At 47.0% G+C, this 12,781-nt stretch overlaps 1 protein-coding gene across 1 annotated transcript in view; it reads right to left on the bottom strand.

The window, feature by feature from the left end:
- Positions 1-12,097, bottom strand: part of LOC144102404 (uncharacterized) — a 36,129-nt gene extending 24,032 nt beyond the window's left edge. The window contains exons 1-5 of the mRNA XM_077635683.1: positions 11,990-12,097; positions 10,099-10,239; positions 6,939-7,181; positions 3,790-4,051; positions 1,432-1,685 (exon numbers count right to left, since the gene is read on the bottom strand). Coding sequence (XP_077491809.1) covers positions 1,432-1,685; positions 3,790-4,051; positions 6,939-7,181; positions 10,099-10,239; positions 11,990-12,097 — 1,008 coding nt within the window. The remainder of the gene's footprint in view (positions 1-1,431; positions 1,686-3,789; positions 4,052-6,938; positions 7,182-10,098; positions 10,240-11,989) is intronic.
- Between the last annotated feature and the right edge of the window lie 684 nt (positions 12,098-12,781).

Below are 12,781 nucleotides of genomic sequence, written 5' to 3'. Positions count from 1 at the left end.
TTACACAAATTATAGGACTGAACAGGACTCTATTGAGTAAAGTAAATGATCTTCTTACTCAGTAAAGGAAAAAAGGAAGAATAAAACAAAGTTTTCTTGAATAGTGTGAACAAAGAAATCTATCTTGGTAGAACTTAAAGCTATTTAAAGCAACGGTTACTATTGTGAAATTGCAAGTGAAGAGAGAGGGGGGTTAAGGGAGATTTATAACGCTTACAGGATGCCGTATTGCTTCACTTTAATTGTTCTGGATGAGTCTTTGAAAGGAGGGAGCACATCGTGCAAATTTTATATTTTAAAGTGGCGCTGTGCTGGTAGTATTTTCTCAGCAGGCCTTCCTCTAGACTGATCAGTTTAGAGATCCCCGTACAGCGCTGGCGTGTCGCTAGCCGCATTGCCTTCATTCCGACGACCGCGGCCCGAGAGAGGGAGAAACCGCTCTCATGTTGTCTTTGTTGCCGGTGCCGTTGTCTGATGACCCTTCGATGAAATATCAGCTAGGACATGGAGGTTCAAGCACTAGCCACCTTTGGCGTGATTTCAGTGACTGCGGTCGACTTATTGTCTGCAGATGCGTGAAGTAAATGCCACGGCAGGCAAAAGGAGTGAAGATTAGCAGAGTTATCCACCTCGCCCAATCCAAGGACAACCAGCTTCGGAATCGGCGCTTGACGGGGATCGATAAATTGACAAGTCGAGCGAAGGGCCAGTTGGAGACGAAGTTACGCATCCACTGCACACGTCAACAGCTAATCATTAGTGCGGCTAGGCGGCGCAGGGTGCATTAAAAGCCACATCGTCCCGTGCTTGTGTTTAATTTCGAACTGGTAGTAGGTTTGTGCAAAGCACTGAACGGACTGCGCCGGAAACTTTGCGGGAGTGGTTGTCCTTTCTGACCTCAATCTACTATTGTATTGGTAACCCCACAACAAGCAAAAGTAACATTCATGGGCCAAAGATGAACGTTATCTAATTTTCATAATTAATGATGGCGAACATTTATTTTGTTCGAATTTCCAAATACACTTTGCAGCGCCCCACTATGATAAAGAGAACGCCCTTGATATCACGCGCCTGGGGCGTGACAATTTTTAAGCCATGGTCCAAATTACATGACACGCTCTGTATAAACAAAAAAATTCCGTTTATTCATTGAATTAATCAATATCTGTTATGACATACACAATAGGTCTGCTTGAAAATTGATATAGTGACCAATAAAGCGAATGGTTATTGTCTTTATTTGTTAAAGAGTGGTATAAGACATTGCACTTATATTTAAATGAACCGGCTTCACGCTCTGCGCCCAGCTGAACTTGCCTCAGCTGTATTCACAACTGTCTTCTGTTTCCTTCCTTTAACGTTAAAAAAACTCACCAACTAATCAGCCCACGTAAGCGCATAATTGACGTTCGGACTTGGCTGGCCCACCTTCTTGGAGCTCTTGGTGGAGCTTAGCGACGACTTCCGAGGCGGCGCTCCCACGTGCAGACGCCCTTCAATGGATGCCTTGCGGCCGAAGCAGTGGTGCGGCTGGGAGGCGAGGCCCAGCCAGGCACCATCCGCTCCGTGGTCCGAGATCCTGCTTGGCCCCGCGTTCGAAATCGAAGACGTACCGACGGTCCCTGCCGAATCGTCACCGGCAGGCTGCTGCTCGGCGGGCGCTGGCAACCGGCAGCTAGGGTCTGCAACATCAGAGGTCATTTTGAGCCGCGTAGAATGATTGATACGCATATGTGGCATGAACGAGGGAAGAGTACGCGAATTCCCTACTTGAGGAAGGAGCAAAGTAGCTTGGTTCTGTCCAAAAGGCAATATCGCAACGCGTCATCAGTTCGTATCTTTCATGACTCATGACCCCGTTATGACGTTTTTGTGTTTATCACCTTGTGTCGCTATCTTTCCAGTGAATTACGCTAACTCGTGAGGTTGAAAAAAATTTGTACTCAGTAAGCAGGTATACTGGCTTGACTGCAGGTTGATCTTCAGCCGCAATGTCGGGAGGCGCTTGAACTTGCGCCAGTCATGAAGCGCTCACAGGAAGTGTCTTTGAATTGAAGCCCACGAAACTTAAGCGGGTTCTTTCACACGCGGGTAAAGATCACCTCGAGGGAAACTTCTCCGGTTGCTTCATGAGTGGGCATTTGTATCGTTTACAAGATGGAAATCATATTTGGTAGGGCCATCTCTAAGAGCCCTAAAGGCGCAGACAGGAAGCAGATGCTGCAGTGCCTGAGCGAAGCATGAGAGAGGCTCTAATAAGCATTAATAATACAGTTAGTGCCGAAACTACACATAAGAGAATGCATGAGAAAAACATTACGGGCAGAAAGCTTGGTCGATCTGAGGAATAACCGTCTCGTCTGCCCTGCTTGGTCCCCCGTAACATGTGTTGTGTGCAGGCGCATCGTCAATTTTCTTACCAAAGGTAAAGAACAGATATAGGTTGCATCTTCCCTCGAGCACCCTTGAATGTGGATGGTTTTGTACATACTTGTCTCTCCTGCTCCTTGTCTTTACTGGCCTGATAATTTCTGCACTGTTCCGGGCTCCACCTAGAGCGAGGAATTTATTGCGCCTTTCCTTTCCTCATAGCCTCCTCCTCCTCCATTCTGGCGTTCTAGGCATCCACACTGAGAGACCGCCCAGCTCAGCTGCAGGCATTCATCTGCACCACAGCTTCAAATATCCTTCCTGCGTCTTCGCGTCCGCACCGAGGGATTCACAGGCAGACCATTGAAGTGGAGGAGCTAATAATGGCTCACGACAACCGGCCTTTGTGAAAGACGGATGGGAAAAACGCTTATACTGAGAGCTTTTTTTTTTGTGCGCTTTTCCAAGCAACAACCAAAGCTTGAGTGCCGTAGTGCTACCGGCATAGCAAAACAGAGGGCCCCATGCAGAAGAGCACATTATGCGTGGTTTCTTTTGCACGTAATGTTTTGTGAGCACTTCATCATTAACTGATGCCGCCGCGTTAGCTCAGTGGCTATGGCGCTCGGCTGCTGAACCGAAAGACGCGGGTTCGATCCCGGCCGCGGCGGTCGCATTTTGATGGAGGCGAAATACTACTCCCGTGTACTGTGCGATATCAGTGCACGTTAAAGAACCCCAGGAGGTCGAAATTTTCGGAGACCTTCACTACGGCGTCCCTCATAGCCTGAGTCGCTTTGGAACGTTAAATCACCATAAACCATTAACTGATGTATATTTTCAAGCCATCGCTGTGTAGCATTTGTCGGGTCTAGGATGAAATCGATGATAGTTCACACAGGGGCGTTGGTGTAAGTTGCCGTTGCTTACAGACCCGTTTTAGAACGCGCCTCATCCGTAATTTTTGTTAGTCCTGCGGTTTATCTTCCGCGAAGTGACATGTAACTCCCATTATGTGATTTCATGTTTTAAAAAGCCTGGTACTGTGATCATCAGCCAATTCTGCTGCGTTCGAGGTTTCTGAAATAGGCTGATCACCGTGTGACGCCAAAGGCAGGCACCAAACCTCTTATGCACTGTGGCTGTATATTCGGCTGCAACTCTAAAACACAATGGAAGATACTCCTCGAAGGAGGCTCTCCAACCAGTGGCGGCGGGCTCTACTTATGGCGTCGTCGTCGCTAGCATTGCAGCTTCAAGCCACCTTCGCAAGAACAAGGTCGTTGGAAGTGCCGCCGTCAAATTGGCCGAGGAGCTGAATGGAGGGCTTTCATTGAGGAGCATCTGCTTCTTAGCTTCTTTGTTACATCCGACTACGTGAACCATAACGATAGTCGCACATGAAAGAGTGCGTACAAGTTGGATTCTCAGCTGGCTGCGAGACGTTGGTGGTGGCTCCCGATCGCGCGGCTGCGTCCCGTTCCTCTCTGGAGGTCAATCCCCGTGGAGGGACAGGCGACGCCGGGGATTCCACGTCCGCGGGCAATCGCTGTGCCGGCCGACTGCTGCTGGGCGCCGGGTTGGCGTTCGCACCGCCAGTAGAATCGTCAGAACGCCCACGTGGCAATGCATGCACCTCGTTCCATGGCAGCTCTTGAGCCTGGAATGCCATCATCGACTGCGGAGAAAGCAGCGTCAGAGTTATGCAGATTAGTAGTTTCGTTACTCTGGAACACTTGGCGGTCGGTCAAGTGTTGACAAAAGATGAGCGGACACAAAATACCGTACCGCTGCCGCAGCTTCGAAGTAATAGAAAAGATTATTTAGGATAAAGTTGTTCCAGTTAAGGTGACAGTTGCGCTACCTCTGCGGTCGTTTGAATACTTTGCTCACTCGCCTTCACGTGAACGCTAAACTTTTAAAAGCGCCGTCTGTCTAACCGGTATTAAAATGGCACGACGTTTGACAATGCACCCAAGTAATAATATACGAGATCGTTTCGAGGAGAACACCGGATGGAGGGGTGGAACATTAAATGAACTATAAGCTATATATATGCCCAGACTCACGATATTATGAAACAAATTACAGTTGAATGTGCTACACGCACACACGAAAGCACAGATAAATGAGCGAGCATTAAACAAATATAATTAACAAAAACAGCTGCGGCCGGGCCCCATAGGTTCGTCCGAGAAAATTTTAATACGGTATTAAGACGAGAAAGTTTACAGCTTTCTGAGCATCGTAGAATTGTTTAAGGGGCACAAAAATCCTTGGCGTAAAAAATCGAGGATGGGCTGTGCGGAAGCCGCATCACTGTATATCAAATGTCGTTATGGACCTGTTTACTTTTACGACAGCTGTCGGCGGTTTCGTCATTCAGGACCGCCGCGCATCAAAATGAAGAAAGTGACATAGCTTCATATTGAAGGCGGTTGCTTTATCCACAGTTACGGCAGCAGGTGGTGCTGCTCAGTGCCATAATAACCTCGTCCACAACTGTCGATAACATCTTGTCCACAACTACACTCCAAAAGCATGATAGCAATGTACAAAGGATGCTTGAGACTCTTGCGATTCACTTTGGTGACTGTCAATTCGAGGGAGGCGAGTACTGTGTTTCCTGATTTCGTGAGATGTACAGTTACTGGCGGCCATCGAAAGCAGATGATAAGAGAGATGCTCGAGGCATTGGAGATCGGAGATTTAGTGACTACGTAAGCATGTCATCAGTCGTTCTTTCGCAAAAGGATATTCGGTATCGGTGCACTAACCAATTGACAACATGAATTTAGTTCAGTGTTGTAAGCTCTTTGTTTCTTTTTCCTTTCCTTTCCCTTTTTCTTCCCTGTCATATTCCTATATATTTTAGCCAATATTTAGAACACGATTCAGTTCGAAGTTAACGCTTTTCTGTGTCTTTTCCCGTCTTCGTGTTCGTCGTTTTTAGCGGCGTTTGCTGCCAAGAACTGAGCTTCCCCTTTCGTTTGCCGCCTGTCGCAGCCTCCATGCCTGAACAAGACCTTTTGAAGCTCACGTTCGCCATCTTACTACCCTCCGTAATGCACACCATCGCGGTCTTCACCAGTGCTTCTCCCTCGGAGTGAATGCCCTATTTAACCACTGCCTGCGAGGGCAGCACTTTTCAAGATGAAGACGAGTCGTATTGTAAAATCTTGTCTAGCGCCCTGCGACTCGCCGCCAACCATATGGTGAAATTTAAACATCAGAAGTCTAGGGAAAATTAAGCCTTTTGTTCCTAAATTTATTCGGAGAATGACTCGATTCATGTACCATGCAGGGTCACGTATAGCACTCACGTTTCCTGCATTCCCGGACATCAAAACAGAGCGTCTACTGTTGGCCGATGGTAAATTACACCGCTTACTTAAAAATAATCTCTTAAAATTTCAGTTGTGGGAAAACTGGAGTCACGAGGTATACTGCTCCTACATAGTGGTTATTATAGCCGACTCTTGCTGAAAAATTTGACCTATAAAATGCGTTCTCCGCTCACAGCAACTGTTTCCGAGCGCCATCAAAAATGAAAGCGATGTATTGAACATCCGAAATTCCCGCGGTTATTTAGAGAGTACAGCACCACTCGGCATGTTGTGGCAGCTATGCAAACAAGAAGCGTTTGTACGGATTTAGTGGGCTTGCGCGCAGAGCAGGCACACGCAAGATTTTAGGGCACAGGTTCCATGTTGCATCGCTCGTATTATTACGCAGCCTGCGACTCTGTTTCGGCCACGTCGTGTCTACTTGGTCTATCGCTCTGTTGTATGGCGGCCTTAATAAGGTCTGCGCACAGACCACTGGGACCCGCATATTGCATGCATAGTTGCCTTGTGAAAACACGCTATTTTGCGTCCGAACTTCGCAGGTACTCTTTTGCATCCGCAATATAACTCTTTCTTGAATATGATGTTGATTTCTATCTTAGACGAATAGCGATAATAGCGCCGATTTCCTAAAAAGCTCCCTCATCACTCATGCGAAAGAGGAGGGAAACAGTTTACACGTGTTATACACATCACTATGAGAAAGTCGTGAGGTAATATTGAAGTGGGAGCCGAAGGAAACCGTCTCGATGAAATACAAGGCTATTACATTAACTATGGCAGCAGCGTTCGGCTTTTGTAACTGCAATATATTCTTTATTTTCGTCACATATGATCCTTCTCTATTTTAGGATTTCATGCGTCCTCTTCATACGAAGTAAGGAATTAACAGTTCATTCCTCCACATTCATACTCTCTAATGAGTAGATGCTGATATTGATACTTGCTAAATAAAGCCTTTGTATGTTTTGTTGTTTTGTTCACTGCAAGTCCAAACTTATGTAAAATGTGCACGGTATGCATGACGTTGCCACAGCAGGCCTATGCTGATGTCAATAAAAGTCTTACAAAAAGTATCCGGTCTACCACTTTCACGTGTGTTTCTAATGCAGGCGTTCAGCGCATCCATCCTGCGAGAAAAAGGGAGTCCAGCCATGCGACAATGGCATCCTCGGGAACCCATCCCATCCCTACTCTCACCCGGCGAGAAACCCCCACCTGCAGGTTCTCGTTCATGAAGTCGAAGACGAGTCGCCTGACGAGCGCCAGCACGAGCAGCACGGCGAGAGTGTCGTGGACCAGGAGTGGCACGACCACGGCTGCCGACAGGCACACCAGCGCCACGTTGCGGAGCCGTGTGCCGAACTCCTCAAGCAGGAACAGCGAGAGGCGCTGCAGGACGCTGGTGGAGCCCAGCACGCGCACCATCATCACGTCCACCAGCACGACCAGCAGGCTGCCCTGCACCGCAGCACACACAGGTCCCGCACGCAAGGCTTGCGGGATGCTTACCGGTGTGCTGAAGCCGCGAGCCACAACTCACCACCACAACGGGTACTACACATTTAAAAGAACCCGGAAATGATTTTGAGGTGCATATTCTAGTGCAACTGATCAGTAGAAGTGGCCTTTGTGGGTATTCGAGGCTAATTGGAAAGTTCTGCATGGACCCTATAGTTATGAAATATTTTTTGTTTAGTCGCTGCTCGCCGTAGCTCACACCCGATTAGGGCGACACACCTCACCACGCGTTCCCTACCCCGATGACGTCACTGGGAAGAAGAGCTGGACTTCAAGCTCGCCGCGTCTGCCCCCTAATGTCATCCGGATAAGGGACGCGCGGAGGGGTGTGTCGCCCTAATCGGCTGCGAGCTGCTGCGAGCAGCGATTATTATATATTATTTCTAAATAATAGGGTCTACGCAGAGCTTTCAAATTTGACTCGAATACCCACAAAGACCATCTCTACAGATCTGTTGCGCTAGAATATGCCCATAGACAAAATTCCAGGGTCCCTTTAAAAAATGCGATCGGCTACCTGTATGCAGCTGCAGACCGATATCTTAAACTTCTATTTGCTATGATATATTTGAACATATCATACACCCTCGCGTGGTATAAAAATTACACAAGAACAAATTTATTACCTATTCACCAAGGCACTGACGCCAGTTCGTCGTTTTTAATTTCAGTTACCGAATTTGCACTTGATATTTCAGCCAGCTTGGACCAGGATCGATATATGTATTGTTCGAATAGTTGTAAACGAGTATAGGCACACTCCCTAGACTCGCGAAAGGCATTTGACGTTGTTAACAGGAACGTCGTTTGTAAAAATTATGACCCTTGACCATTCATTATAATACTTTCTGCGGGACAACTGGTTCATCACCTTTCCGTCACCAGTATGCATGTTGGTGTGCAGTGTTATGTCAGTTGCAGTGCATGGGCTATTGAAAGCGACACAATGCTTCTTATAAGGGTCACTTTTATGCCTTGTGCCTATTAATGAATTACCTGCTGGCAAAGAGTCTACCGTTACGTAAAATGCCGACGAGTGCGTCGTTGTATATACGGTTAAATGCGTCGACGGTATGTCTGTTTTGCAGTCTTAACTCATAACGCTGTCCTTCAAGTGCGACCGAAAGCAGGAAACCTTAATCTTGAAAAATATTTACCTCTAGTTAAAACAAAAGAGAGAATAAGCTCCCCAGTTCATACAAAGTGAAGGTTTCGGTCAAGCTGAAAATACATTAAAGATTCTGTCATCACGATTGTTGAAATACTCGGCTGATGTTTTTACATTCATTCTCTACAAGGGAAACTTATCATCACAGAAAGCCTTTAAAACAATTTTTAGGCTTACAGAGTCTCTCCTGGAAGAAAAAGTGTTGTTGGCAAGTATTGCAGGATTTCAACAAGATGCATGCGTAATCTGGCATCCGTACACAAAACACGTCACAGATAAACTAGAACTAGCGAAAAAACGCGAAGCACGATTTGTCGCAGGAAATGGTTGTTTTGCCCCCAGAACTTCCGAAAAACGAAGAGGCCTGGTTTGAACCAAGCTACCTGCGCGCTGGAAATTGCTACGATTTGAAGTTTCTCACAACACGTTTTTCACACGTCAGGCATCCCACGAGCCTCACTCAGCTTACGAGACTACCTAACTTTTCGACTGTTCGACCAGATGTCGATGACGGCTGAAATGGGAAGCACCTCCTTTTCTACGCGTGAAATACTTCGCAGGCTTGTACTCATTCTCTGAAAGCCACAGTGGGTCAAACGTTGTTTATTCTAAAACTGCTGCCTCATGACACTATGAATCGGAGGTCATGCTTCTGGATGGAACCAATGGGCGCGTCATGTTCACACTTCTTTAACGGCGCATTGCTCGTGTACGTTTCGCACTCTCGAATCCCACCGCTTTAATATTGTCTGTTGCCGAAAGCCTTACACCTTGGCGTTATGGCACAAAATAACATTGTCACGCTCAATACTGCTCTATTATCCTGCGGGCGAAAAAAAACACAATTTAGCGAAGAAATTTAGATGCGCAGCCGGCTAAGAGCTTACCTTCCTGAGACGTGCAGCTCTCTCGCACGCCACGGGTGGTATTGAACCCTAACGCCCGTATTGAACCCATTCAATGCGCAGGTAATGCTGCTTCCGCCGGATAGTTTTTATTATGCGCTCAATGATATTTCAGTACAACAAGGTCTCCGACTGTATGTAGGCTCCTCTGCGCTATGTCCATAAAAACCATTGAACTGAGGCTCATGCGTGAGCTCTTGCAACACAAAAATTAGGTACTGAATAAACTAATATGGTTTAACTAAATCACTCGAAGCAAGATATACTGTTGACAAACTGTATTAAACACTGTTGCTTGAGACTACAGTAAGCCGGAGACGAAAGAGCGCTTTTTTCAGTCCACGGTCTCTTCTTCCTAGAGTTTGAGGACAGGGAAGGCTCCTTTCGGCGCTCCGCAAGAATATAAACACAGATTCGCGAAGCCGCCGCGAATCACGTGGACCAACCAAGGAAAGTCGTTTAACAAGCGTAGAGCATCGCCCATCGAAAATGCACGCGCCCCTTGTGTGTGTGCAAATTGTTTCTTCTTAACCGCTCCTATCAGCGGTACATAAATTGCTCACACCTTCAATGTATATACGCGCTGATTTTACACCAGACTTGTGCATTAGATATTTAATAATTTTATTAGGAGTACGCATAACTGTGAAACGCATTTCTCACGAATTTCCGTAAACGCTTCCTCAAACTAGCGCAGGACACTCAACAGAATTTCGCGTCTCTGCCAGGAGAGCGACGAGGCATTCTTCGGCGGTGATTCAGGACGCTGTCCGCCGAAGCGTACCGTCAGCTCGACGTCGGTGCTCGGGGTGGCCTCCAGGTCGGAGAAGACGAAGAGCGGGAGCAGCGCCATGATGGGCGGCGGCAGCGCCTCAGTCAGCTGCAGGATGGACACTGTCGCCAAGCAGAAGCAGCAGCGGGACTTCTGCGTGCACCAACAGTACAAATGAGTGTTATATGTGTCGGTGCCTCTTGTCGACTCAATCAAACGAAAAATTGAATATCGCTTTTTGAGCAAAGGAAATGGCGCGGTAACTGTCTGACATATCTCTGTGGACACCCGAACCGCGTCGTGAGGGAAGGGATAAAGGAGATAGTGAAAGAACAAACGAAGAAATAGGTGCCGTAGAGGAGGGCTCCGGAATAATTTCGACCACTTGGGGATCTGTAACATGCACTCTCATCGCACAGCAAATGGGCGCCTTTTTGCGTCGTCACCACCCCGGCGCAGCCACCTCCCCGCGGAGGTGACTACGCAGAGTGGCCAAAAAGCCACTCGAATCTTCTCGAAGCATCTCCACGCCTGACCAATGGCGACCCGTGCCTCGGCTGGAGAGTGAGAGAACGGCTGTGATGATTATAAGTGTATACGAGTGTGCCTGCCTTGGCGCGATATGACGAAAAGACGGGGCGGCGCCTATAAATTAAGGACGTTTAGCGCCGTCGCTGACCTCATCCCGGAGTTCTAGCACCGAAGAAGCGCTCCCGCATGACTTTCTGGCAAGAATTAGGAATATATTTAGGCGCTGATCCTCAACCCCTGTCGGCACGACCAGATTTATTTCGACGTTACTTGTGCTTCTTTTCAACACGAAGAGAATACTACATGCGATATAGACTTGTAAATTCGCCGAAATGCTGCGGCCATACTACAAGCGCTGCGGCACCGTTCAGGATCGTTGTATTTTTTTAAGTGTGCCAAGGCAGACAAGGACTGAAACTGCTGTCGAAACCGAGTTATTTCACTCTACTTCTTGCTCTGTTGTCTGGAACATGCATAATTGGGCAGACCAGCAGCGACGATTTGGTCTTGTGGTCCTTCGGAGCGCGTTATCGAAACACATTCATTGCAAGATTTTTCCTTTCTTGCGCAGGACTGCTGAGAGCATGCTTAACTGTACCGCCTCTTAAAGATACGCGATCGGCCTAAATGCGCACGCTCTCACATTTGGGCCAAAGAGAATACACATACGCTGAAACATTGCTTGTACAGTGTTAGTTTTCAGACATAAGTGGACCAGCTTACTAAGTAACATTGTGCACGAGTTTTATGATGTCCACCAACACTTGTATTACAAACAAAAGTAATTATCGGCATACTTTAGTCCAGCATCCTGTGGCGAAAATTTCGAATATTAGAAGAATATAAGGTACGGCTAAAGAAACATTGAACGTAATGGTCCATTCTTCCGATGCGTGGCAGAATCTTTGTTTTAAAGTTTCGCATCACTCGCATCCAGTAGTTACGACAGCTATAGAAAACCAAATAGAAACGTTTTGACGATAGCGAAAAGTAAATAGCAAAATAATGCAACCCTGCCGATGGAAGATTTGCGAACATATTGATTGTTATAGTGAAATCTTACAATACATGAAAAAATAGCGTTTATATACTTTTTTTCCGTTCAATAATACTTTTGTCCAGAATTGCTGGGTATGTAAATGTTAATGGCAGGTTTCCAAGAAACACCTGGTACATACTGCAAGCATTTGCGCTTCACTATCACACTTCACATTGAGGCCAAATAAGGCGTTCTCAACGCACAGCGCAATTAGCCAGAATGTAGGAACCAAACACACATTTCGAAAAGACATCCAGACGGATCACAGCGTTCCGGATCTTTCTACAACTTTGTATCTCAAAATTTCCCATGTCACATCGCCTTTGAACCCACCTGGCTTTCTTGGAAGAGCATCGGGCTGAGCAGTAGCGGGCAGGCGACACCAAGGCATGCCAGGTAGCGGAAGTACTGGCCGCCGCCGCCGTGCTGCTTGGCACTCATTGTTCTGCATGCAGATGATTGCATGAATGAATGGAAAAAGTTTATTTTCGTCAGAACGCAAGTGGGGACGATTCCGTGCTAGATGGCCATCAACCAGATGACCATCAGCCCATGAGTATAACAGATGCATTACGCACGAGCGCACCGAATACAAAGAACCCAACTCAAATGCACGGCTCAAAGTAAAATCCAGAGCTGACATACACCATAAGGACACACACCGTGAGGATAGACACTTTTCCTGAGGAAGGAGGTCCTTTATTCCGCCAAGACAAACAACTTGCAAATGCAAGACGGCAATTCTAAAGCAGCTGCCGCTGAATTTTCTCTCGTTCCCATCTTCCTCTGCATCACATAGTAACTCGCTAATGAGAGGCGAACCTGCAGCGTGGCATCCTCACAAGAGCCCAACCAGAGTTCCTAAACCTGACATAATTGGGAATGCATAACGCGTATGGGCTCGTTTCTTCTGGCTCGTTCGCCACGTATGCTCGCAAAGAGCTCATGCAGTTTATAACACACGTCGAAAGCCGTCACCACAAGAGGAACTGATTTCATTCAATGCACTTTCAGTTTCGGCTTTAAGGGGAAACGATTAAGGGCGGAATTTATTATCCGGAAAAAATTCCATGCTACTAAGTCCAACTTCAGCTTCGAGCTACGCATTAGGCAGCCGATACACTT

Source organism: Amblyomma americanum, chromosome 8, assembly GCF_052857255.1.
Source record: "Amblyomma americanum isolate KBUSLIRL-KWMA chromosome 8, ASM5285725v1, whole genome shotgun sequence".
NCBI classification, from domain to species: domain Eukaryota; kingdom Metazoa; phylum Arthropoda; class Arachnida; order Ixodida; family Ixodidae; genus Amblyomma; species Amblyomma americanum.
Note: the sequence above shows the minus strand (reverse complement) of the source record. Positions and strands in the feature narration are given on the sequence as shown.